Source organism: Crinia signifera, chromosome 12, assembly GCF_055691185.1.
Source record: "Crinia signifera chromosome 12, ASM5569118v1, whole genome shotgun sequence".
Classification (NCBI taxonomy): domain Eukaryota; kingdom Metazoa; phylum Chordata; class Amphibia; order Anura; family Myobatrachidae; genus Crinia; species Crinia signifera.
Window position 1 is genome coordinate 41,317,535 of NC_139228.1, and position 27,937 is coordinate 41,345,471.

Here is a 27,937-nt window from a genome sequence, read left to right on the forward strand (position 1 = left end):
TGTCGACATGGACACGCCATTCTTCAGGCACACTATTCTATTCGCTCTCCATGCTCTAGTTGATAGTAGGGCATGAAACACTATCTGCCAGCACATGTCGGCTCAAAAAAGAGACGTGAAAAACTCATGTCAACATTTTCACTGTCCAACTTGCCATTGTCGACCTAATGCTTGTGTTGGCCTTCCAACCCTGTTGACCTATTTAATGTGTCAACCTAAGCCATGTTGACATTCGGTGGTCGACCAATGCATGTTGACTTAATGACCACATATCGATTCCTCATCCTAAGTGTCTTATTAGGGGCTTGTTGTACTAGGCAGGCTGCATAGCAGGAAAGCAGCTGTTACACCCAGAGCAGCACTGGAAGAAGGCTTACATTTCCCAGCAGAGGAGCAGATTCATCCTGAGCAGACACACGGTGGCCATAATCCGAGTTAATGCTACTTTCTGCATGCGGCATTGTGGGCTGTAGAGCACTGCCAGTCCTGAGCTTGTCCAACTGAAGGTAGCATGAATCAGGTCAAACTTATACGGTGATATCCCAGCTGGCAGCGAGAGGGTGAGCTGTAAAGTGAGCACCGAGCAAGAGCAAAGAGCGAGTGTGAGAACCGGGAAGGAGCGGAGAGTGAGCACCAAGCAACAGCAGAGAATGAGTGTGAACACTGGTCAGCACTCAGCAGCTACACCAGCAGAATGAGCAGAGCACCGGCACAAGCCCCTAGCCACCGCTTCCTGTTTACTATCGCATCACGTGAGACGGTCACGCTGCTGCCGGCTGCCCTCTTTGCCCACAGTCGCAAAGTGATGACGCAGCGTAAGCATGGCGGCTGAAGCTGAGCAGCATGAGGTGAGAGGTTAGAAAGATGCAGCGCCACATGCCAAGAATACTACCTGACAGACAGAAAGCTGCAGGTACTCGGGTATGGACTGTATATTTATGTGGTAGTACGTTCTGTGCAGATGCTGGTTGGCAGGACATGCTGCGCTTTGTAGTTCCACCTCAGCTGCAGAGACATGTTCACCTGTGTGTGCATCTCTGTCCCACATGGTTAGATGGCCAATAAGAGCAAAATGTAATGTTCATTTACGAGGCTGAAGTTGGCTTCTTATTCGGCCAGCTTCTTATTCGAGCTCCAGCTTCTTATTCGAGCTCCAGCTTCTTATTCGAGCTCCAGCTTCTTATTCAGAACAATCACTTTTACAAGGGTTAATGAATCATGGACCACAAATTTCACTGCAGAAATCAACACAGGGGGGTTGCCTACATATGACCCACTTGCAATTTCTTTTGACCAACAATGATTTGGGCAGAAAATGGGCACAAAAATGGGCATGGGTCCCAGATATCATTTTGAATAAGTAGCTGGTGTCCTGCAAGGGTTAAACAGCGTTGGTCAAAAAATATTACACTGGAAACCCGCACAGGGGGGTCACTTACATATGACCCACTTGCCATTTCTTTTGACCAACAAGGATTTGGGCAGTAATAGGGCAGTAAAGTGGGCATGGGTCACAGATGTCCTCATTTTGAATAAGTAGCTGGTGTCCTGCAAGGGTTAAACAGTGTTGGTCAAAACATATTACACTTGAAACCCACACAAAGGGGTTGCCTACCTATGACCCACTTGCAATTTCTTTTGACCAACAATGATTTGGGCAGAAAATGGGCACAAAAATGGGCATGGGTCCCAGAATCATCATTTTGAATAAGTAGCTGGTGTTCTGCAAGGGTTAAACAGCGTTGGTCAACAAATATTACACTGGAAACCCGCACAGGGGGGTCACTTACATATGACCCACTTGCCATTTCTTTTGACCAACAAGGATTTGGGCAGAAATAGGGCAGTAAAGTGGGCATAGGTCCCAGATGTCATCATTTTGAATAAGTAGCTGGTGTCCTGCAAGGGTTAAACAGCGTTGGTCAAAAAATGTTACACTTGGAATCCACACAGGGGGGTCAGATACATATGACCCACTTGCAATTTCTTTTGACCAACAAGGATTTGGGCAGAAATAGGGCAGTAAAGTGGGCATGAGTCCCAGAATCATGATTTTGAATAAGTAGCTGGTGTCCTGCAAGGGTTAAACAGCGTTGGTCAAAAAATATTACACTGGAAACCCGCACAGGGGGGTCACTTACATATGACCCACTTGCCATTTCTTTTGACCAACAAGGATTTGGGCAGTAATAGGGCAGTAAACTGGGCATGGGTCACAGATGTCATCATTTTGAATAAGTAGCTGGTGTTCTGAAAGGGTTAAACAGCGTTGGTCAAAAAATATTACACTGGAAACCCGCACAGGGGGGTCACTTACATATCACCCACTTGCCATTTCTTTTGACCAACAAGGATTTGGGCAGAAATAGGGCAGTAAAGTGGGCATAGGTCCCAGATGTCATCATTTTGAATAAGTAGCTGGTGTCCTGCAAGGGTTAAACAGCGTTGGTCAAAAAATATTACACTGGAAACCCGCACAGGGGGGTCAATTACATATGACCCACTTGCCATTTCTTTTGACCAACAAGGATTTGGGCAGAAATAGGGCAGTAAAGTGGGCATAGGTCCCAGATGTCATCATTTTGAATAAGTAGCTGGTGTCCTGCAAGGGTTAAACAGCGTTGGTCAAAAAATATTACACTGGAAACCCGGACAGGGGGGTCAATTACATATGACCCACTTGCCATTTCTTTTGACCAACAAGGATTTGGGCAGAAATAGGGCAGTAAAGTGGGCATAGGTCCCAGATGTCATCATTTTGAATAAGTAGCTGGTGTCCTGCAAGGGTTAAACAGCGTTGGTCAAAAAATGTTACACTTGGAATCCACACAGGGGGGTCAGATACATATGACCCACTTGCCATTTCTTTTGACCAACAAGGATTTGGGCAGAAATAGGGCAGTAAAGTGGGCATAGGTCCCAGATGTCATCATTTTGAATAAGTAGCTGGTGTCCTGCAAGGGTTAAACAGCATTGGTCAAAAAATGTTACACTGGAAACCCGCACAGGGAGGTCACTTACATATGACCCACTTGCCATTTCTTTTGACCAACAAGGATTTGGGCAGAAATAGGGCAGTAAAGTGGGCATGGGTCCCAAAATCATCATTTTGAATAAGTAGCTGGTGTCCTGCAAGGGTTAAACAGCGTTGGTCAAAAAATATTACACTGGAAACCCGCACAGGGGGGTCAATTACATATGACCCACTTGCCATTTATTTTGACCAACAAGGATTTGGGTAGAAATAGGGCAGTAAAGTGGGCATAGGTCCCAGATGTCATCATTTTGAATAAGTAGCTGGTGTTCTGCAAGGGTTAAACAGCGTTGGTCAAAAAATGTTACACTTGGAATCCACACAGGGGGGTCAGATACATCTGACCCACTTGCCATTTCTTTTGACCAACAAGGATTTGGGCAGAAATAGGGCAGTAAAGTGGGCATGGGTCCAGAATCATCATTTTGAATAAGTAGCTGGTGTCCTGCAAGGGTTAAACAGTGTTGGTCAAAAAATGTTACACTGGAAACCCGCACAGGGGGGTCACTTATATATGACCCACTTGCCATTTCTTTTGACCAACAAGGATTTGGGCAGTAATAGGGCAGTAAAGTGGGCATGGGTCACAGATGTCATCATTTTGAATAAGTAGCTGGTGTCCTGCAAGGGTTAAACAGTGTTGGTCAAAACATATTACACTTGAAACCCACACAGGGGGGTTACCTACATATGACCCACTTGCAATTTCTTTTGACCAACAATGATTTGGACAGAAAATGGGCACAAAAATAGGCATGGGTCCCAGAATCATCATTTTGAATAAGTAGCTGGTGTTCTGCAAGGGTTAAACAGCGTTGGTCAACAAATATTACACTGAAAACGGTCACTAGGGGGTCACTTACATATCACCCACTTGCCATTTCTTTTGACCAACAAGGATTTGGGCAGAAATAGGGCAGTAAAGTGGGCATAGGTCCCAGATGTCATCATTTTGAATAAGTAGCTGGTGTCCTGCAAGGGTTAAACAGCGTTGGTCAAAAAATGTTACACTTGGAATCCACACAGGGGGGTCAGATACATATGACCCACTTGCCATTTCTTTTGACCAACAAGGATTTGGGCAGAAATAGGGCAGTAAAGTGGGCATAGGTCCCAGATGTCATCATTTTGAATAAGTAGCTGGTGTCCTGCAAGCGTTAAACAGCGTTGGTCAAAAAATGTTACACTGGAAACCCGCACAGGGGGGTCACTTATATATGACCCACTTGCCATTTCTTTTGACCAACAAGGATTTGGGCAGTAATAGGGCAGTAAAGTGGGCATGGGTCACAGATGTCATCATTTTGAATAAGTAGCTGGTGTTCTGAAAGGGTTAAACAGCGTTGGTCAAAAAATATTACACTGGAAACCCGCACAGGGGGGTCACTTACATATCACCCACTTGCCATTTCTTTTGACCAACAAGGATTTGGGCAGAAATAGGGCAGTAAAGTGGGCATAGGTCCTAGATGTCATCATTTTGAATAAGTAGCTGGTGTCCTGCAAGGGTTAAACAGCGTTGGTCAAAAAATGTTACACTGGAAACCCGCACAGGGGGGTCACTTACATATGACCCATTTGCCATTTCTTTTGACCAACAAGGATTTGGGCAGAAATAGGGCAGTAAAGTGGGCATAGGTCCCAGATGTCATCATTTTGAATAAGTAGCTGGTGTCCTGCAAGGGTTAAACAGCGTTGGTCAAAAAATGTTACACTGGAAACCCGCACAGGGGGGTCACTAATATATGACCCACTTGCTATTTCTTTTGACCAACAAGGATTTGGGCAGAAATAGGGCAGTAAAGTGGGCATGGGTCCCAGAATCATCATTTTGAATAAGTAGCTGGTGTTCTGCAAGGGTTAAACAGCGTTGGTCAACAAATATTACACTGAAAACGGTCACTAGGGGGTCACTTACATATCACCCACTTGCCATTTCTTTTGACCAACAAGGATTTGGGCAGAAATAGGGCAGTAAAGTGGGCATAGGTCCCAGATGTCATCATTTTGAATAAGTAGCTGGTGTCCTGCAAGGGTTAAACAGCGTTGGTCAAAAAATGTTACACTTGGAATCCACACAGGGGGGTCAGATACATATGACCCACTTGCCATTTCTTTTGACCAACAAGGATTTGGGCAGAAATAGGGCAGTAAAGTGGGCATAGGTCCCAGATGTCATCATTTTGAATAAGTAGCTGGTGTCCTGCAAGCGTTAAACAGCGTTGGTCAAAAAATGTTACACTGGAAACCCGCACAGGGGGGTCACTTATATATGACCCACTTGCCATTTCTTTTGACCAACAAGGATTTGGGCAGTAATAGGGCAGTAAAGTGGGCATGGGTCACAGATGTCATCATTTTGAATAAGTAGCTGGTGTTCTGAAAGGGTTAAACAGCGTTGGTCAAAAAATATTACACTGGAAACCCGCACAGGGGGGTCACTTACATATCACCCACTTGCCATTTCTTTTGACCAACAAGGATTTGGGCAGAAATAGGGCAGTAAAGTGGGCATAGGTCCTAGATGTCATCATTTTGAATAAGTAGCTGGTGTCCTGCAAGGGTTAAACAGCGTTGGTCAAAAAATGTTACACTGGAAACCCGCACAGGGGGGTCACTTACATATGACCCATTTGCCATTTCTTTTGACCAACAAGGATTTGGGCAGAAATAGGGCAGTAAAGTGGGCATAGGTCCCAGATGTCATCATTTTGAATAAGTAGCTGGTGTCCTGCAAGGGTTAAACAGCGTTGGTCAAAAAATGTTACACTGGAAACCCGCACAGGGGGGTCACTAATATATGACCCACTTGCTATTTCTTTTGACCAACAAGGATTTGGGCAGAAATAGGGCAGTAAAGTGGGCATGGGTCCCAGAATCATCATTTTGAATAAGTAGCTGGTGTCCTGCAAGGGTTAAACAGTGTTGGTCAAAACATATTACACTTGAAACCCACACAGGGGGGTTGCCTACATATGACCCACTTGCAATTTCTTTTGACCAACAATGATTTGGACAGAAAATGGGCACAAAAATGGGCATGGGTCCCAGAATCATCATTTTGAATAAGTAGCTGGTGTTCTGCAAGGGTTAAACAGCTTTGGTCAACAAATATTACACTGAAAACGCGCACTAGGGGGTCACTTACATATCACCCACTTGCCATTTCTTTTGACCAACAAGGATTTGGGCGGAAATAGGGCAGTAAAGTGGGCATAGGTCCCAGATGTCATCATTTTGAATAAGTAGCTGGTGTCCTGCAAGGGTTAAACAGCGTTGGTCAACAAATATTACACTGGAAACCCGCACAGGGGGGTCAGTCGTTAACAGGTGGGTCATATTTAAGTGAACCCCAGTGTCAGTTTGAAGTGTAATATTTTTTGTCCCTTGCAGGACACCAGCTACTTATTCAAGATGATGAAATCTGGGACCCATGCCCACTTTAGTGCCCTATTTCTGCCCAAATCCTTGTTGGTCAAAAGAAATTGCAAGTGGGTCATATGTAAGTGACCCCCCTGTGCGGGTTTCCAGTGTAACATTTTTTGACCAACGCTGTTTAACCCTTGCAGGACACCAGCTACTTATTCAAAATGATGACATCTGGGACCTATGCCCACTTTACTGCCCTATTTCTGCCCAAATCCTTCTGACCCCCCTGTGTGGATTCCAAGTGTAACATTTCTCTAACGTCCTAGGGTATACTGGGGTTTAGGTAGACAATGGGGTATAGATGGGTCCAAAGGAGCCGGTGCACTTTAATAAAAATTAACATCCTGTGTGCTGGCTCCTCCCCTTTATGCCCCCTCCCACAGCCCAGTTTAGAAAAAAGTGCCCTACGGGCCGGTAGCACACTCTGGAGCTCCAGAGTTTTTTGATGTTATTTTTTCTATTTTAATTTTATTTTTGCAGCAAGCGGAGCTTACTGCTGTCCTGATGGAGGGACACGGCACCAACCTCTTACAGGGTTAATGGTCCGTGTCCTGCTGCCGGAGTTTGGTCCCGGAGGGTGATGTTACCGCAGTCATTAAGGACTGACGAGCACACCATCAGCCCGCCGCCCATCAGAGTGACGGTACAGCGGAAAACAGTCTCCCGCTAAGGGGATTCTCGTAGCCGCGGCGGCGTGTATTTTACACACAGACGCGCCATGTTGGGGGCGGAACCTCCCGGAGAGCGCGAAAGAGCAGCAGCAGCCGGCGCCATTACCGCTTGCTGAGAGCACCGCGACAACGCAGCAGAGACCGTACAACAGACTGGTAATACAGTGGGGTTGTGGGGGTCCGTGGGTGCTTGTAAGTGCCACATTTTTGATCCTCTTAGGACAAATCTGCGTTAATTATAGCCCGGGTGCCTACAAACACCCAGCTAAGGGCTTGTGTGCTGGCTCTCCCTGTCTGTCCCTTCTCACTGCTTAGGGAAGGACATTGCTCTGTGGGTGCGGTATAGTTTTATAAAAGTATATATACCTTCCAACAGCATGGCAGGGAAGAAGTCGGTGTGTCAGTCATGCCACACAAAATTCACCCCCCTGGTGGAGGGGTCTCTTGTGTGTGAAAGCTGTATGCCACCTGATCAGGGTACTAGCAGCCAGGAGCCTGCTTGGTTGGATTCTATTAAGGGAATGATGTCTTCTATTTCTTCTGAATTAGCTGTGGCTAGGCAGGAGAGACATGACTTACAGAGGTCTGTGGCTGATCTTAGAGCTACACCTGCTGCTCAAAGACCACCTAAGCTTCTTCCTCAAAAGCGTTCTTTGCCTGCTCCGCTCGGCACAGACACTGAAGATGAAGAATTAGAAGAGGATGAGGTAGATATCCCTGAGTTAGTTGAGGAATCTCACTCTCAAGGGGTGGATGCTCTCATTTTTGCTATTAGAGAGGTTCTAAATCTTCCTGAAAAGGAAGAGGAACATACAGAATTAATGTTTTTCTCTACAAAAGAAAAATCCTCTGCCACCTTTCCTGTCTCTACAGAGCTTAACAGGAAATTTCAACAGTCCTGGGCTCACCCAGAAAAGAGATTTCAGGTGCCTAAAAGGTTCTTATCTATTTTTCCTTTCCCTTCTGAGGATAGAAAGTTGTGGGAGACCCCACCGGCAGTGGATACTTCTGTATCCAGGCTCTCTAAAAAGATAGTGCTCCCAGTCCCTGGGGCAGCTTCTCTGAAAGATCCAGCAGATAGAAAGCTTGAATCTACATTAAAAGCAATTTATGTGGCATCTGGGGCAACTCAGAGACCAGTTATAGCAGGTTGTTGGATAACCAAGGCCATTAGCAAATGGGCTGAGGCAATTCAGGCTGATCTACAAGAGGATAACCCTCAAGTGGATATGCTGACTCTTTTGCGACATATCCAGGAATCTGCAGATTTCTTATGTGAGGCATTAAAGGAGATTGGCGTAGTGGCAGCTCAGACAAACACTATGTCTGTTTCCGCCCGCAGAGTCTTATGGTTGCGACAATGGGCGGCCGACCCAGAGTCTAAGAGGGGTGTAGAGGCTTTACCTTTCACTGGGGAGGCTCTATTCGGTGAAGAACTAAATAAGTGGATTTCGCAGGCTACTGCTGGAAAGTCCACTTACTTGCCGTCTGCCCCTCCACCCCCGAGGAGAAATTATTCAGGCCCCTCCTTGCAGTCCTTTCGGACCGCGAGGTTCAGGACCAGAGGCCGTGGAGCCTCAAATGCAGCCAGAGGCACAAGAGGCAAGTCCCGCAGAACCCAGTCAGCAGTCCTGCCCGAGCAGGCTCACACCTCCACTCAGGAAAAGCCCTCAGCATGACTGTTCCCTTCGTCAGGGAGGGGACATTCCAGTGGGAGCACGTTTACTTCATTTCAGTCCGGTTTGGAAGGCGTCTGGCCTGGACCCCTGGGTGCTAGAAATAGTGACTCAGGGATACAGAATAGAGTTTGCCTCTATCCCGCCTCAAAAATTCTTCAAGTCAGCCTTACCAGTTTCACAAGAATCTCAAAGGAACCTTCTGGAGGCAGTTCGGAAACTAATAGATCAGGCTGTGGTAATCCCGGTACCTACCCATCTCAGGGGGAAGGGATACTACTCCAACGTATTCGTCGTACCCAAACCAGACGGTTCTGTACGCCCCATACTGAATCTTCGGTTTCTGAACATGCATCTCAAGACTTTCAAGTTCAAGATGGAGTCCTTGAGGGCGGTCATTTCGGGATTGGAGGAAAAGGAGTTCTTGGTGTCGTTAGACATAAAGGATGCCTACCTTCACATCCCGATATGGCCGCCACATCAGGCCTATCTTCGCTTCACGATTTTAAACGACCACTACCAGTTCAGGGCCTTACCGTTTGGCCTGTCTACAGCCCCTCGGATATTCACGAAGGTCATGGCAGAGATGATGCTTCTACTCCGCCGGGCCGGAGTGAATATTGTGCCATACCTGGACGACCTTTTAATAAAGGCCCCTACCAGAGAGCTACTGGAGGAGAGTGTCAGTACCACCTCCAGGATCCTGTCAACCCACGGATGGATACTGAATCTAAAGAAGTCGCAGCTAGTACCATCTCAAAGACTTCTATTCCTGGGGATGATACTAGATACGGTGGCGCAGAAGGTCTTCCTGCCAACGGAGAAGGTTTTGGCCATCCAAAGGATGGTGCGGCTGGTTCTGAAACCGCGCAGGATATCTGTACACTCCTGCATTCAACTACTCGGGAGGATGGTAGCAGCATACGAAGCGATTCCCTACGGACGCTTCCATGCGAGGACTTTCCAACTGGACCTATTAACCAAGTGGACGGGTTCTCATCTCCAAATGCACTCCCTGGTCACTCTATCATCGGAGACAAGAGTCTCTCTTCTGTGGTGGCTGAAGTCATCCAACCTGCTAGAGGGAAAGAAGTTCGGATTTTACCCATGGGTACTCCTAACAACAGATGCCAGCTTGAAGGGTTGGGGTGCAGTAACTCAAGGAGTTCATTTCCAGGGGCTGTGGTCAAAACAGGAGGCCTCTCTCCCCATAAACATTTTAGAACTAAGAGCAATACATCAGGCCTTACTACAGGCCTCAGATCTGTTGAGAGGAAAGCCAGTTCAAGTCCAATCGGACAATGTCACGGCAGTGGCATATATAAATCGCCAAGGGGGCACAAAAAGCAGGTCCGCCATGAGAGAAGCGGCAAAAATCCTAAGGTGGGCGGAAAACCACGCAGAAGCCATATCGGCCATCTTTATTCCGGGAGTACAAAACTTACTAGCGGATTATCTCAGCAGACACACTCTACACCCAGGGGAGTGGAGTCTTCACCCTCAGATATTTCAAATGCTGGTGGACAGGTGGGGGTGTCCTCAGGCAGATATGATGGCCTCACAAATGAACAAGAAACTTCCGAGATATTGCTCCCGAACGCGAGACCCTCTAGCAGTGTCGGTGGACGCACTGACGGCGCCATGGACCTTCAGTTTCATTTACCTGTTTCCACCCATCCCATTGATCCCAAGAATTCTCAAGAGGATAAAACGGGAAAGGGTCCTGGTGATCTTCATCGCCCCTTATTGGCCGCGCAGGACCTGGTTTGCGGACCTTCTGTCCATGTCCCTGGAAGACCCTTGGCCTCTGCCACATCGACCAGACCTTCTACAGCAAGGGCCGTTCATTTATCACGACTTACGTCGGCTAAATTTAATGGCGTGGAGATTGAAAGGGAAATCCTAGCAAGAAAAGGCATCCCAAGTGCCATCATTCCGACTATGCTCCAGGCTAGAAAAATAGTCACTTCAAAGCATTACTACAGAATCTGGAAGCGGTATGTCTCTTGGTGTGAAGGCCATAGATTTTCTCCTTCGGAATTCAAATTGGGAAGATTTTTACAGGCTGGGGTTGATCTGGGCCTTAGGCTAGGATCCATCAAGGTCCAAATTTCTGCACTGTCTGTATTTTTTCAGAGACAGTTGGCGACTCTCCCAGAGGTGCAGACCTTCATCAAGGGGGTCCTACACATACAACCACCCTTCAAAAGTCCGGTGGCGCCTTGGGATCTAAACTTAGTTTTGGAATTTCTTCAATCATCCTGGTTCGAGCCTTTGAAGTCAGCAGAAATAAAGTTCCTTACATGGAAAACGGTTTTGCTGTTGGCTTTAGCATCTGGTAGAAGAGTCTCTGAGCTCAGCGCACTATCGTGCAGAAGCCCATACCTAATCTTTCATGCAGACAGAGCTGAGTTGCGTACAGGGCCGAAGTTCCTCCCGAAGGTGGTCTCGGCCTTTCATATTAACCAGCCCATTGTGGTTCCATCGGTTACTACTGGCTCTTCCACCCCTAAAACTTTGGATGTGGTTAGAGCTTTGAAGACTTACGTTTCTCGAACAGCTCGTACAAGGAAGTCCGATGCTCTCTTCATTCTATATGATGCTAGAAAGATAGGATGTCCAGCGACAAAGCAGTCCATCGCCAGATGGATTAGATTAACCATTCAGATGGCATATTCGCAGGCCTCGATCCCTGCTCCGGCCTCCATATCCGCTCACTCTACCAGGTCGGTGAGTGCCTCGTGGGCGGCTGCTAGGGGGACTCCTTTGCTACAGTTGTGTAGGGCAGCCACATGGTCCGGAAACAATACCTTTGTAAAGTTTTACAGTTTTGATACTCTGGCATCAGAGGATCTACAGTTTGGAAACTCGGTGTTACAGGGACCTCAGCACTCTCCCGCCCGTTGTGGGAGCTTTGGGACGTCCCCATTGTCTACCTAAACCCCAGTATACCCTAGGACGTTAGAGAAAAGGGGATTTTGATTACCTACCGGTAAATCCTTTTCTCGTAGTCCGTAGGGTATACTGGGCTCCCACCTCTGTGCTTCGTTCTACTGTTTGGTGTGGTTGACTGACCGGTTTCGTCAGTGTTATGCTGTTGCTAGTTAAGTTAAAGTTATTCCTCCTCTCATAGTATGACCGTCTCCTTCGGGCACAGTTTTCTAAACTGGGCTGTGGGAGGGGGCATAGAGGGGAGGAGCCAGCACACAGGATGTTAATTTTTATTAAAGTGCACCGGCTCCTTTGGACCCATCTATACCCCATTGTCTACCTAAACCCCAGTATACCCTACGGACTACGAGAAAAGGATTTACCGGTAGGTAATCAAAATCCCCTTTTTTTTGACCAACGCTGTTTAACCCTTGCAGGACACCAGCTACTTATTCAAAATGATGACATCTGGGACCTATGCCCACTTTACTGCCCTATTTCTACCCAAATCCTTGTTGGTCAAAAGAAATGGCAAGTGGGTCATATGTAATTGACCCCCCTGTGCGGGTTTCCAGTGTAATATTTTTTGACCAACGCTGTTTAACCCTTGCAGGACACCAGCTACTTATTCAAAATGATGATTTTGGGACCCATGCCCACTTTACTGCCCTATTTCTGCCCAAATCCTTGTTGGTCAAAAGAAATGGCAAGTGGGTCATATATAAGTGACCCCCCTGTGCGGGTTTCCAGTGTAACATTTTTTGACCAACGCTGTTTAACCCTTGCAGGACACCAGCTACTTATTCAAAATGATGATTCTGGGACCCATGCCCATTTTTGTGCCCATTTTCTGCCCAAATCATTGTTGGTCAAAAGAAATTGCAAGTGGGTCATATGTAGGCAACCCCCCTGTGTGGGTTTCAAGTGTAATATGTTTTGACCAACACTGTTTAACCCTTGCAGGACACCAGCTACTTATTCAAAATTATGACATCTGTGACCCATGCCCACTTTACTGCCCTATTACTGCCCAAATCCTTGTTGGTCAAAAGAAATGGCAAGTGGGTCATATATAAGTGACCCCCCTGTGCGGGTTTACAGTGTAACATTTTTTGACCAACGCTGTTTAACCCTTGCAGGACACCAGCTACTTATTCAAAATGATGACATCTGGGACCTATGCCCACTTTACTGCCCTATTTCTGCCCAAATCCTTGTTGGTCAAAAGAAATGGCAAGTGGGTGATATGTAAGTGACCCCCCTGTGCGGGTTTCCAGTGTAATATTTTTTGACCAACGCTGTTTAACCCTTTCAGAACACCAGCTACTTATTCAAAATGATGACATCTGTGACCCATGCCCACTTTACTGCCCTATTACTGCCCAAATCCTTGTTGGTCAAAAGAAATGGCAAGTGGGTCATATATAAGTGACCCCCCTGTGCGGGTTTCCAGTGTAACATTTTTTGACCAACGCTGTTTAACCCTTGCAGAACACCAGCTACTTATTCAAAATGATGATTCTGGGACCCATGCCCATTTTTGTGCCCATTTTCTGCCCAAATCATTGTTGGTCAAAAGAAATTGCAAGTGGGTCATATGTAGGCAACCCCCCTGTGTGGGTTTCAAGTGTAATATGTTTTGACCAACACTGTTTAACCCTTGCAGGACACCAGCTACTTATTCAAAATGATGACATCTGTGACCCATGCCCACTTTAGTGCCCTATTTCTGCCCAAATCCTTGTTGGTCAAAAGAAATGGCAAGTGGGTCATATATAAGTGACCCCCCTGTGCGGGTTTCCAGTGTAACATTTTTTGACCAACGCTGTTTAACCCTTGCAGGACACCAGCTACTTATTCAAAATGATGATTCTGGGACCCATGCCCACTTTAGTGCCCTATTTCTGCCCAAATCCTTGTTGGTCAAAAGAAATGGCAAGTGGGTCATATGTATCTGACTCCCCTGTGTGGATTCCAAGTGTAACATTTTTTGACCAACGCTGTTTAACCCTTGCAGAACACCAGCTACTTATTCAAAATGATGATTCTGGGACCCATGCCCATTTTTGTGCCCATTTTCTGCCCAAATCATTGTTGGTCAAAAGAAATTGCAAGTGGGTCATATGTAGGCAACCCCCCTGTGTGGGTTTCCAGTGTAACATTTTTTGACCAACGCTGTTTAACCCTTGCAGGACACCAGCTACTTATTCAAAATGATGATTCTGGGACCCATGCCCACTTTAGTGCCCTATTTCTGCCCAAATCCTTGTTGGTCAAAAGAAATGGCAAGTGGGTCATATGTAATTGACCCCCCTGTGTGGATTCCAAGTGTAACATTTTTTGACCAACGCTGTTTAACCCTTGCAGAACACCAGCTACTTATTCAAAATGATGATTCTGGGACCCATGCCCATTTTTGTGCCCATATTCTGCCCAAATCATTGTTGGTCAAAAGAAATTGCAAGTGGGTCATATGTAGGCAACCCCCCTGTGTGGTTTTCAAGTGTAATATGTTTTGACCAACACTGTTTAACCCTTGCAGGACACCAGCTACTTATTCAAAATAATGACATCTGTGACCCATGCCCACTTTACAGCCCTATTACTGCCCAAATCCTTGTTGGTCAAAAGAAATGGCAAGTGGGTCATATGTAAGTGACCCCCCTGTGCGGGTTTCCAGTGTAATATTTTTTGACCAACGCTGTTTAACCCTTGCAGGACACCAGCTACTTATTCAAAATCATGATTCTGGGACCCAAGCCCACTTTACTGCCCTATTTCTGCCCAAATCCTTGTTGGTCAAAAGAAATTGCAAGTGGGTCATATGTATCTGACCCCCCTGTGTGGATTCCAAGTGTAACATTTTTTGACCAACGCTGTTTAACCCTTGCAGGACACCAGCTACTTATTCAAAATGATGACATCTGGGACCTATGCCCACTTTACTGCCCTATTTCTGCCCAAATCCTTGTTGGTCAAAAGAAATGGCAAGTGGGTCATATGTAAGTGACCCCCCCTGTGCGGGTTTCCAGTGTAATATTTGTTGACCAACGCTGTTTAACCCTTGCAGAACACCAGCTACTTATTCAAAATGATGATTCTGGGACCCATGCCCATTTTTGTGCCCATTTTCTGCCCAAATCATTGTTGGTCAAAAGAAATTGCAAGTGGGTCATATGTAGGTAACCCCCCTGTGTGGGTTTCAAGTGTAATCTGTTTTGACCAACACTGTTTAACCCTTGCAGGACACCAGCTACTTATTCAAAATGATGACATCTGTGACCCATGCCCACTTTACTGCCCTATTACTGCCCAAATCCTTGTTGGTCAAAAGAAATGGCAAGTGGGTCATATATAAGTGCCCCCCCTGTGCGGGTTTCCAGTGTAATATTTTTTGACCAACGCTGTTTAACCCTTGCAGGACACCAGCTACTTATTCAAAATGATATCTGGGACCCATGCCCATTTTTGTGCCCATTTTCTGCCCAAATCATTGTTGGTCAAAAGAAATTGCAAGTGGGTCATATGTAGGCAACCCCCCTGTGTTGATTTCTGCAGTGAAATTTGTGGTCCATGATTCATTAACCCTTGTAAAAGTGATTGTTCTGAATAAGAAGCTGGAGCTCGAATAAGAAGCTGGAGCTCGAATAAGAAGCTGGAGCTCGAATAAGAAGCTGGAGCTCGAATAAGAAGCTGGCCGAATAAGAAGCCAACTTCAGCCTCGTTGTTCATTTGGTCATTCCATTTTTGTGTGCATTTAGGTGAAGCATATCTTCTTACCCCATCCAATACTGTATGTATATATATTTTTTGTCCCATAATGACTTCCTCATTTCGGTGATGTTTAGTTTCACCGGAAATAACTTTATAGAAAAAATGTGAATTTAGAAAAATTCGCCACTAACTGGTAACAAAAACACCTGAAGTGTAACAAAGCCCACCACAGCCCAAAAATACTTCTTACAAGCTACACTAATCTATACAGATGTTTTAGGATATAAAGCTGTGTGTAGGATTTCCTCTCTGGATGATCCCTCTTTATGTAATGTGAGCAAAGAAATGTCTGTACATAACAGAAGGTTTTGTTTGGTTGTACAGTAGTAAACCACTATGGAGGTCAAAAGAAAACTACTTGACAACAGGGTTGCTGACTTTTTAAAATCTCCTCTCTGAGAGAAGCCCGGAGAGGAAACTTTCCTGGGGTAGGGGGCCTTGAGCGTGACATCATTGAGCCCCACCCCCATTATGGAAAAGGTACTCTTTACCTAGAAGGGCGCCAGCGATTGAAATCGCGGTCATCGGGGGGAAAAATCGCGGTCATCGCGGGTAAATCGGGATGGCCGCGATGCCCGCGATTTTCCCATAGGAATCAATGTTAAAAAGGCTGATTGACCGCGATTTGACTGTTAAATGCCTCAATGGACCCGATTTGGCCATAGAAATCAATGTTAAATGGGCCACAGAGCCCATTAACCCTTAAATGTCCCCCCCCAATTTTTAACGCCACCCCACGATCCACGCGAACCCGAAGCGTGGCGAGCGCAGCGAGCCCGCGAGGGGCGGCGGTACGCGTCCTCCGACCTTTTCATGCCCTACTATCCACTAGGGCGTGGAGTGAGAATATAATAGTGTGGCGAGCGCAGCGAGCCACCGAGCCTGAAGCGTGGCGAGGGGACGCGGATACCTTCACAGCTATACGCGTCCCCTCGCGGGCTTCACAGGTGTCCGTGGCGACGCCGACACCTGTGAAGCCCGCGAGGGGACGCGTCTACCTGTGAAGGTATCCGCGTCCCCTCGCGGGGCTCGCTGCGCTCGCCACGCTTCGGGCTCGGTGGCTCGCTGCGTTAGCCACACTATTATATTCTCACTCCACGCCCTAGTGGATAGTAGGGCATGAAAAGGTCGGAGGACGCGTACCGCCGCCCTTCGCGGGCTCGCTTCGCTCGCCACGCTTCGGGTTCGCGTGGATCGTGGGGTGGCGTTAAAAATTGGGGGGGACATTTAAGGGTTAATGGGCTCTGTGGCCCATTTAACATTGATTTCTATGGCCAAATCGGGTCCATTGAGCCATTTAACAGTAAAATCGGGTTCATCGCGGCTTTTAACATTGATTCCTATGGGAAATCGGGAGCATCGCGTCGCGGGCATCGCGGGCATCGCGGGTACATTTATGGCCGGCCGCGACGCGACCGACACGATTTCCATGTTTAACATGGGTTTCAATGGGAAATCGCGGGCATCTCGTCGGTCGCGTCCAGACATAAATGTACCCGCGATGCCCGCGACGGGCGCCCTTCTAGGTAAAGAGTACCATGGAAAAATTACCTGATTTGCAGATCTCATCGGAATGGGTGGGACAGGGAGGGTTCCCCACCTTTCCAGGGGGCCGGGAAGGGGACCCGATTTTCGGGACCCTCCTGGCCATTCCGGGAGGGTAGGCAACCCTGCTTTACCATACAGCAGCATGTCCAAACTATGGCCCATCATGCCTTACCACAGTTTGCTATTGGGATGCTAAAACTATGGCAAGGCATGCTGGGATGTGTAGCTTCACAACAGCTGGAGGGCCACAGTTTGGACATGCCTGCCATACATGAACACACAGTGATTTGGGATTAGGGATGACAATCCCGGGGCATTTTTTCAATCCCGGGATTCAGGTTTGAAAAATGCTCAATTCCGGGATTGGCCTCCCTAATAAAAAAAAATGGTCCCTCCCCCAAATGTCACTATAAAAAAATGTCTACAAGTGCATACACACGTACAGATTTTCTGTCTGATCTAACTGGTGGGAACAAAAACCTGGAAATGTATGGGAGCAACTGACAATCAAAAAATTGTTCCCAAACACTTGAAAACAGACAGTGATCAGTCAGACAAATTGTTTAATCATTGTGATATAACAAATTTATCAAAACATATATATTTTTTCTGTTTTCCTGCATTTGGGTGGAAATTTTTGATTGTCATATACTCCCATACATTTCCAGGTTTTTGTTCCCACCAGATAGATCAGACAGAAAATCTGTACGTACCTTAAGCCTAACCCCCCCCACCAATCCTCCCCAGCCGCCCTGCCCTGTCACTTACTGCGGTAGTGGTGACAGGCAGCAGCAGGACCGTGACTATTTCCGGCGCTTGAGCGGCTGGGGGAAGCACAGCGGGTGTCTGTCCGGGTTTAAGACCGTGTGCTGAGCCTGACAGGCATAGCGGCGGCCAGGCTCTGCAGTGTGACGTGATGTCAGGGGTCACGCTGCACAGCCCGGGCGCTGCCATGCCTTCCTTACAGGCTCAGCACAGCACACTGTCCCAACTCCCGAACAGCGGCGGGGTAAGGAGCAGTCAGCCGGGCAGCGTCTGTGCCATATTCTATAGTGCTCAGCGCTGCCCGGCTTTAAACAAAAAGTACATTTTTGCATGGGGATACTAATCCCGGAATCCCGGGATTCGAAGCTTCAATCCTGGGATTCAAATCCCGACCATTTTAGGCCAAAATCCCCGGATCCCGCCGATCCTGGGATTGGCCTCCCTATTTGGGATATAGGAAAATATCTGGGATATGATTATTAGGTCAACCACTAAAGGTAGACAGGCCTTAGGTTGAAGGGCAACAATGACAAGGTCGTCATGAATTTTTTCATCTTTTTTTGTGGAGCCAACATATGCCAACAGGGCATGGGGGGAGAATGCAGCGAGACGCGGTGCCTGAAGCATAGTGAGCACAGCTGTATACTTTGACAGTGTCGACATTCGGGAAGAAAACCATGAAAAACTCATGTTGACATTTTGACACGTGACCTTGCCATTGTCCACCTAATGGTTGTGTCAACCTTCCAACCCTATCAACCTACTTCCGGTGTCATCCTAAGGCCTGTTGACCAAATGCATGTCGACCTAAATTGGATCAACTCAATGACCCATACCAAATATCTATATTCTTACATTTACATGTCAATCAGTTCCCGTCTTTAGGAATCTGCTGGAATACATATTTTCACGCCTAGATAAGCTTATTTGATGTTTTCCTACAGGATACTTAAACAGATTTACTGCTCAGCAACTCTTCTGAACTCTGCTGGTATTATCACCGTAAATAAATTAACACCCAAACTTCCATTCCGTGTAATCCGGAGGCTACACAGCTCTTTGGTAGTAACAGAAATGCAAGAAAATGAGGAACTGGGTCTATTCTCTCCTAATCCCAAAGTGCGTGGGATGACCAGTCTGGATCGCGAAGCCTTCACTAAAACTATACAAGTCCCTGTTATAAAAGTAAAGAAAGAAATTATTAATAAAGTCATGAAAAATCTTAAAAACAGACTTATTCGCAGGCCGCAACTAAAGAGAATAATTGACGACCCAAAGGATGACCATCACAAATGTGTAATCCTGGACCCTTTTACAGTTAAGTCGAAGGACTCCTTTGACGAACGTGATCTGGACATTTTTGAACAGTTTGAGATCAGCCCTCAGGTTTATGAGATTGATCTGCAACTTACTTACGAACAGTTTAAGACTGAAGAGATCTTGCAGGCAGTCTTACCTCAAGGCCAAGATGTAACCTCTAGTTTCAGCCGCGTCGGACACATCGCTCACATGAATCTCCGGGATCATCAACTTCCTTACAAGAATTTGATTGGTATGTATTGTTTCATGACAATGGGTAATTACATGTCTCAGTTACTGTGATGTCTAATTGACTACTACAGTCATGCTATTGTCTGCAAGTTAAAACTAAAATACTCTGGTGGAAAAATATGTCTGAGATACTGGAGTTCAGACAGAGCTGTTGTAAAGCCTGTGGTCCCCTGTAAATTGCACCACTGCATCCGGTATTCAGGTATAGGAAATACTCTCCCTGGACCATGTGTAGTAAAGTACACGTTTATATAGAAATCTCCTTAATGTCCATTTACATGAGCGATATTTGTCCAGCTTTAAAGTTATCTATTTCTATACACTGACAGATAGGCATTGTACAAAAGTTAAGGAAATCTGAAAGTTTTGCATGCTGGACTAGTGATCTGTGGTGCTTTGTGTAGGTTATTGCTTAGTTGTGTAGTTTCTTATAATGGGAATCAAAGATTTTGTTGCACATTATGGGGGAAATTTACTAAGCTAAATTCGTAAAAAATAGGTGTATTCGTATCCAGAAATACACCTATTTTTTACACATTCGTATTTTCGCGATTTACTATCCCGAAAATACGGCTATTCGTATTGATGGGACATTCATATTTGTATTTACAAATACGAATGAGTACACCATCGAAAGAATACGACAGGAATCACCATTCAAAAGAATGGTGATTCCTAATTTACTAACCGGTTGTATTTTCAATACAGCCGCTAATTGTCGGCCAAATACGCCTGGAAAATATACTTAATTTTCCAGGCGTATTTGGCTTCAGCCTGCACGGATCAATCAGATCCGTGCAGGCTACAGTGTGTAAAAAAAATAGAAAAATAAATAAGTAAAACGGCGTGCCTATCTATTGGCATTTTGTGATGAGCACATCTTGTGGAAAACATATTTGTAAATAAGATAAAATAACATTGAGTCATTTCCACTGTGGCCCGGGAAGGTTATGCCCCTTTCAGACCGCACTTTGTAAACTGTATATTGCCGTTTTTTTACCGTTTTAAAACGGTAATCTGTGCGGTCTGAAAGGTGCAGGACCCCTTAACCGTTTTACAAAAGCCGATTTTGTAAAACGGTTAAAATGGAGGGTCCTACCCGTTTCAGACCCGGTATTTTTGCATCAAAATCGGGTCTGAAACGGTATTTAGGACCCAGCCAATGAGCTGGGTCCTAAATTCAGAGCAGCGAATATTTAATGAGCACTCATTAAATATTCGCAGCACTGGAGCCGCCCCCCCCCCCCCGCGTGTGTCGACACCCCCCACGCGGCGCGTGTGTCGACACCCGCCGCGCAGCCGGTACCTTTGTTGTGGATCCCGGCAGTGAAGTATGGTCGGGGAAGCACTTATGAAAAAAAAGCGTCTTTCAGAAAATGGCTGCCCCATAGGAAAACCTGTTTTAAAAAACTGTCTTTCGTATGGGGGCAGCCATTTTCCGAAAGTCACTTTTCTTATAAGAAAAGTGACTTTCGGAAAATGGCTGCCCCCATACGAAAGACAGTTTTTTAAAACTTGTTTTCCTATGGGGCAGCCATTTGCTGAAAGACGCTTTTTTTCATAAGTGCTTCCGCGACCAACTGCAGTGCCGGATCACGCAACGGAGGTACTGGCTGCACAGGGGGGTGGGGGGGGGGGATGTAAGCCCTGGGGTGGGGGGGATTTGGGGGTGTTAACCCCCGGGGGGGGGGGCGGGGGCGGCGCGCGCTGAAGACTGGCTTTGACCCTGTTTTTGGAAAGTTTACAAAACCGGGTCTGCCAGTGTAAAAAAAACCGCACTTAAACGGTAATATACCGTTTAAGAGATGCGGTGTGAACGGGGTTTTACCTGGCAGACCCGTTTTTGGAAACGTTTCCAAATACAGGGTCAAAGCCAGTTTTGCGGTCTGAAAGCAGCATTACTGTTCTAGGTATTTGCCTATTTCACCTTTGTGGTATATACAGCCTTGTTCCCTCCTGCCCTGCCCCCACTTCTAGCAATCTTCTGCCCGAACTGCGACTGGCTGTACTATTTGTTACACAGAAATGACACAAATGGCAATTACTAATGTATGGGGTTAGCTGGATGCCATGCAAAGTATTTTGTAGATGAATTCTGGTTATAAAAGATTGGGGACTGATTGCACATTAGAGGAGCTCATTAGTGTAAGTCCGGCATGTCCAAACTAGTTGTTGTGAAACTACACATCCCAGCATGCCTTGCAATAGTTTCCGTATTCCCTAATAGCAAAACTGTGGCAAGGCATGATGGGACAGCTAGAGGGCCATAGATTGGACATGCCTATTGTAAGTAATCCAAACCTTTTAAAAATAGTTCTGTGGGGCTTTCTATACCTGCATCATCTTCAATCTGTGGGCCTTATTCAGCACGGATTGCAGATGTGATCTCATGCACATTAATTGCAATCGCAATTCTGCATACACTTCAAGCCAACCCTGCACTCTCATCTCTGATCACTGATACAGCATCGCCAATGAAGCCAATACCTATTGCACTCAATCCTGCAAAGATCATTTTATTTAAATGACTATGGTAAAAAGACATGACTTTATCGCAGTGTTACTTTGTACAATGCAAAGAGTTAATGAATGTCATTTGGCATGCAGCGGACTAAACCGCATTCCCTACATCAGTGTGAAGGGCATCAGCTGGCTGTGATTATGCAATTATTAGCCTGAGCATTGACTGTTCCTCAGCAGCCATTCGTACTTCCGCAGTCTGCTGGAGCTCTGCAGTTACTCAGCCTGTACGAATGAAGCGTTAACATTTTCTACTATTGGCTTTGCAATTTTTCTAAATGCATTGCCTACGGAACCCCCCATACAGGCCCCGCATCGCAGAAATTGCAAACCCATCCCATTGACACTTCACCACTCCTTTTCCTTGTTATGAAATGCAATCGCTCCCACTGTTGCAGATACCTTTGTGCATTTGCAAATACAGTCTTGTGCACGTGCCGTGTACCAATAATGGCGCATTGCATTAAAATTGACACTGCCGGTGCAACTCTTATTTACCCACATGGTAACATTAACATGCTATCCACACACATCCAGAACTTCCTTGTCCCCCAGTCTTTATATGTAGTCTCCTATAATATACACTCAATGGCCACTGTATATCATATTGAAGATCATATTGCAACAAATCAACGCATACATGGTGACTCGTTCACCATGACCCTGATCATGAAATGATTGTTGTAGCAAGATGTCTCAGAAACTGCTGATCTTCAATTTTTTTTTTCTGTCAAGAACTGCAGTCTGCACAGAAAATTGTGTGCAAAACAAAAAACATCCAGTGAGCAGTATTTCTGTGGAGAAAAACATCTTGTTAATGAGCAAGTACAGGGGAGTGTAGCCCGACTAGTTCATACTTACAGCATGTTGAAAGTCTCTCAAATAGCTGCTTCAAAACAGACTCAAGACTTTCCTGTTTACTCGAGCATTTCCTTAATTCCCTTAAGTATTGTTTATGAAAAGCTTTTCTGTACTTCATTGTTCCTGTACTGTATTACATTCATTCTATCTCTTAAGCGCCTTGAGTCCTACTGGGGAAAGAGTGCTATATAAATAAATGTATTATTAGTATTATAAATGCGCAGCTCATTAATTCTTGAAGTTAATGCAGTGGTTCTCAAACGTTCCAGGGCACTTGTTTAAGGCAACCCTAGGCAAAAATGTTAATTGATAAATAAAGTAAATTATGCTTAACTGTCACCCTTCGGTTCAGCTGTTGTTCTAATTGTCCATACATTTTATGATTGGCAGCCACCAGCACTGGTTTTGCCTATTACTTTAAGCATAAATAATTTGTTTTGGTCGTGGACCCCTAATCCGAGGCACCTCAGGGTGCCTAGGCACACCGTTTGGTAACCACTGAGTTAATTGGTTACAGCAGCAGAAAGCCACAACTAAGACAGGAGTGGAACCCGGTGCCCATCCCTTCTTTTCTCAGTTTATCCATCCTCTAATGCAGGGCTGGGCAATTGCGGCCCTCCAGATGTTGATGAACTACACATCCCAGGATGCTTTGCATTAGTTTTGCTATGTGGCCATGCTGAAACTGATGCAAGGCATGCTGGGAAGTGTAGTTCATCAACATCTGGAGGGCCGCAATTGCCCAGCCCTGCTCTAATGGCTACTTCCAGCAGGATACCGGGACATGCCACAAAGCACACAATCTCTGAAGCTGGCTGCACAGCATGACCATGAGCTCAGTGCACTGCAATGGCCCTAACCGTTACCAGATTAAAATCCAATAGCGCGCCTCTGGGATTATGAGGCGCAGCCTCCCTCAAAAAAACTATGATGCTGCTATAATGTAGGCCAGGCACTCAGGACCATTTCCAGAACATTCCACAACAAATTAAGGCTGTTTTGGAGGTAATGGGATGTCCCATCCAGCATTAGAAATGTGTAAGTAATAAAGAGGGTAATTCCCAGGGGTACGTTGCTCCTGGGATGAGTGTCCAGAGCTTCAGTCGGACACTCAGTTTGTCACAACTACCCATCCCCCGGGGATTGGTAATAGTAAATTTTAATTTGTGACTTAAGCACTGGGTGCAATGCTGGTAGCATCACGTATAGCCGCGGTACACTAGTTAGCATGGCTTTCTGCTACATCCCCTCGCTTCTATCTGAATTCCTCCCATAGTGGCAGCTGATTCTATGTACAAATAGTTCCCTATATTAAATCCGTAATGTATCCATCATTACGAGTCTTGGCACCAAAGCTAGACAGGTAAGACAATTCTATAAATAGTAGGATATAGAAAACTGATGCAACTGATTTTTCTTTTAACAGGTCAAGTTCTATTGGATAAAAATCCAGGCCTTACGTCTGTCGTCAATAAAACGAACATAATCGATTCAACATATAGAAACTTTCAGATGGAACTGCTGGCTGGGGAAGAAAACATGATGACCAAGGTTTGTGGAGTCCATCACACTTTAAAGACACTTTTTAACATTAGTATATATCACAGGCTGTGTATTACTCGAGTTTGTGATGAACTAAAATTATTTTTTTTAAATGCTTTTTCCAGTACAGGTGGCTTACAAGTAAGATGGGAGGAATAGTGTGGATTTGGTGGACTAGTACAGAGTGGGCTCAGCTTTTTGTATGAGATCTTAGTGTTCCTTCTAGGAACTGGGCAGGGCGGGGGCAGAAAGAAAGGGGTGGCCATGGCCTGCCGATGTCACCAAAGGGGGTCGGGCCGGCCCGGTGGCGTCACTAAAGTAGGGATGGGGGTCGTAACCCCATGTCACCAAAGTGGGCAGGCCAGGCCCCGCCGAAGTAACTTCCGGGGAAGCGCCAGGCTTCAACATGGGCTCTGGGCTTCCCCGTGCGCACCAGCAGCAGGCTGTTCTAGCAGGGCACTGCTAGAGGGGCAGGGCGCATTTTGCCCTTTAAAAATCGGGCAGGGCGTGGCACCCCGCGGAAAAACTAAGATCTCATCGATACACTGAGGGCCTTATTCTGGTTAGGTCGGTGAAACGTACGTACGGTCCATTTCACCGTACACGGACGGAGAGCATAAGTCCGCCCACAGAACAGCCGCACACGGACGGTCACAAACACCGACAATGGGGAGTGGCGTACACTTGAGCGTACATTACATTTTCATAATGTTTCACAAATTTTAACTAAACATTATCAAAATTATTTATAGTATAATAAATATTTCAGATTAAATTTGGCTTTCATCAATGTGGGCTTTGGCGCATTTTTGTTGGAGCCATTACACAAACACAATTCATCAGAGTTTCTCAATAGCTCCCGTGACTGAGGAGGCCAACTTTCGGTTTTTCTTCACCTGTCAAAAAATTGATACAGTTTAGAACCCCTTTCCAATATTTTGAGTTCCACTTGGTACCTAGCTAGAGTGAAAAGTTAATAAAATAATAAAAAACCCTAACTACTCTAATTCTTCGGCTGCTCCCGCAGCCCTTTAGAATAGCACCCACTCCAGTGGGCACCTAACACGAACTGAAGAGTCTGGGATGCAGTAGGGGAGGAGCCTACCCTCTAAAGCTTTAGGATAGGTGCCTGGCTCCTTTGGACCCTCCTACATCCCAATGTTGAGCTGTGTCACCAGGACCATTGAAAGAGAAAGTGTGTTTCTTATTCATAATTGATTTAATGTTATTTGAACTATATCTCCGGACTTTCCTCCACCAACCTATACACCCCCCCCCCCCCCTATTTATGACATGACCACCACCATGTTTAACTGTATTACTTATACTTTGGGGTCGGTCCTATTAACCCTGAAGGGTGTGGATGATTCGCGAGTTGCAAATCATCACAACATCGGGCACACTTTACGGGGGGCTGAATTCGCTGAAAATTGCTCGCACCTCCATATGGGTGCGAGAAAATATCAGCGAATTCAGCCCTGCGAAAGGTGCGAGTTAGGGTTAATTCGAGTTCCATTTTCAGCGTTAAAATGGCACCCGAACGGCAACTCGCACCCTTTGGGGGTTAATAGGATTGACCCCTAAATAGAAGTTCTCTGACTATTCTTTGAACATACTAATGTCTTGGTTGTCGAGAAGGTTTTTTTAGTCCCGTTTGTACCATTTTTTTTCTTTTTGCATCGAGCTAATGTATATGTTACACTAAACAGTGGAATTTTCCATATTTTGTTTTTAGCATCTTGTCGATGAGTATAACCTTCTTCAGAAAGCGTTTGAATATGGCACCAAAATGCGAGGATGTTTGTGTCTTTTTTTTACACTTTGAAAAAGTTATGGTTATTATTGATTTTAACACTGAAAAAGGAAATAAATGTAAAAAAAAGTTAAAATATTCAATGAATAAAATGATTTTAGATCATAAATATTAAATTTACAATAAAGACCAGATTTATTAAGGAATAGGTTTAAATTGTGTACTTTAGCATATCCATATACTGAAAAGATCTGATTTCAGGTGAAAGAAAATGGCATCACTTACGAGTTCGATTTTTCCAAAGTCTACTGGAATTCACGTCTCAGCACAGAACATGATCGCATTACCGGGATCTTGAAGAGCGGAGATGTGGTATTTGATGTATTTGCAGGAGTGGGTCCCTTTGCCATCCCTGCTGCTAAAAAAAACTGCATAGTTTTTGCCAATGATTTGAATCCAGAATCCTACAAATGGCTCCTCCATAACTGCAAACTGAATAAAGTCGACAAAAAAGTCCAAGGATTTAACTTGGACGGAAGAGAGTTTATCAGGACGGTTGTAAAGAAAGAGCTGTCACAATACATTAAGTCCTTTTCTGTGAGCAGGAAAAATCGCATTCACATTGTAATGAATTTGCCTGCGTTGGCCCTGGAATTCCTTGATGCCTTCAGAAACCTTCTTGAAGAGAAGCCGTGCAATGAGGCTATCCTGCCAACTTTACACTGTTATGGCTTCTCAAAAGACAGCAATCCAGAGAAAGAAGTGAAAGACAGGGCGGAATCGATCTTAGGAAGCGTTTTGGAGAGTTGCTCTGTTCATCTTGTAAGGAAGGTCGCGCCTAACAAGGAGATGATGTGTATAAGTTTTGAGCCGACAACCGAGGTGCTTTTTACAAATGATTCAAATGATAATGGTAAGTAGAACAGGTCGTTCAGCTCATTGGTACAGTTGAGCGTTACTTCTAATTTCGCTGTTTATATTTTCTTATTATTTAATGGAGCTGCACTCGAATGCCAAATATTTTTGGTAGAAAATATAAAACATTGGCCTGATTCAACTTTGCATCTGCTTTAAATAAAAATCTGCTAATGTATGGGAGCAGATGACCATTCAACCATCGATTCCCAGGTACTGGAAAACAGACAATAGTCATTCAGACAAATTGGTCAAATCAGCTTGATTTAAAAATTTGTATCCAAACAGTCATTTTACAATCATTTACTTCCATACATTACTAGATTTTTGTTTTCTCCAAACAGGTAAATCTTCAGATGTGTACCCAGGTTAGGATTGATAGGCATTTTTTTTTTTAAGCTCAAAATCACCTAGTATGAATGGGTGGGTGCTGATGGGCACTCCTGCATCATCGCCATCTGTTGCCGGTAATCTAGGACGAGTAAAACCACTTTCCATAGTCATCTACTCTCCCCCCGTGAAAATCGCTCATTGTGTATGCATTGAGCGATTTATTGGTCAGCAATTTTTATAACCTCGCTCATGGGCAAAAAACACCCACTGTGAATGCACCTCAAGGTAGAAAAAAAAAAATCCTGCATTTATTATATTTTATTAATGTTTATCTTGGTATGTTAACGTCACTTTTTTCTTTCTAGGTGAACCAGATCCTAAACGATTCCGAGCAGATCCAGAAGGTGGCACGGAGCTCTGTAATCTAGAATAGATTTTCAACTTTTTTTGGTTTTTATTCCCAGTGGAATATTAGCTCATGTTGCTTAATTTCCATTTTTGTCTTTTAATAAAAGATTAAGTAAGTCAGTGCTTGTTTATGGCTTGTGATGAGACCCATTTCCTGCCAGTACATATATTGGTATCCTATTAGTTTTTTTTTTATTGAGTGTTTATTTAATTTTCAATATCAAAA

At 45.3% G+C, this 27,937-nt stretch overlaps 2 protein-coding genes across 5 annotated transcripts in view; one reads left to right on the plus strand and one right to left on the minus strand.

Moving 5' to 3' along the window:
• Nucleotides 1-758, minus strand: part of SLC38A6 (solute carrier family 38 member 6) — a 71,432-nt gene extending 70,674 nt beyond the window's left edge. For both annotated transcript variants that reach the window (XM_083166652.1, XM_083166653.1), the window contains exon 1: nt 378-758. In XM_083166652.1, coding sequence (XP_083022778.1) covers nt 378-461 — 84 coding nt within the window. In that variant the 5' untranslated portion in view covers nt 462-758. The remainder of the gene's footprint in view (nt 1-377) is intronic.
• TRMT5 (tRNA methyltransferase 5) lies at nt 701-27,832 on the plus strand. Of its 3 annotated transcripts, none has more exons than XM_083166649.1 (5): nt 701-848; nt 18,773-19,380; nt 24,187-24,311; nt 26,317-26,968; nt 27,669-27,832. In XM_083166649.1, exons 1-5 carry the CDS (start codon nt 844-846, stop codon nt 27,734-27,736), a joined length of 1,458 nt encoding a protein of 485 aa, XP_083022775.1. In that variant the 5' UTR covers nt 701-843; the 3' UTR covers nt 27,737-27,832. The 3 variants fall into 3 exon arrangements, with proteins under 3 accessions (XP_083022775.1, XP_083022776.1, XP_083022777.1); XM_083166650.1 differs by having other exon boundaries at nt 785-921; XM_083166651.1 differs by having other exon boundaries at nt 791-913.
• Nucleotides 27,833-27,937: the final 105 nt, after the last annotated feature.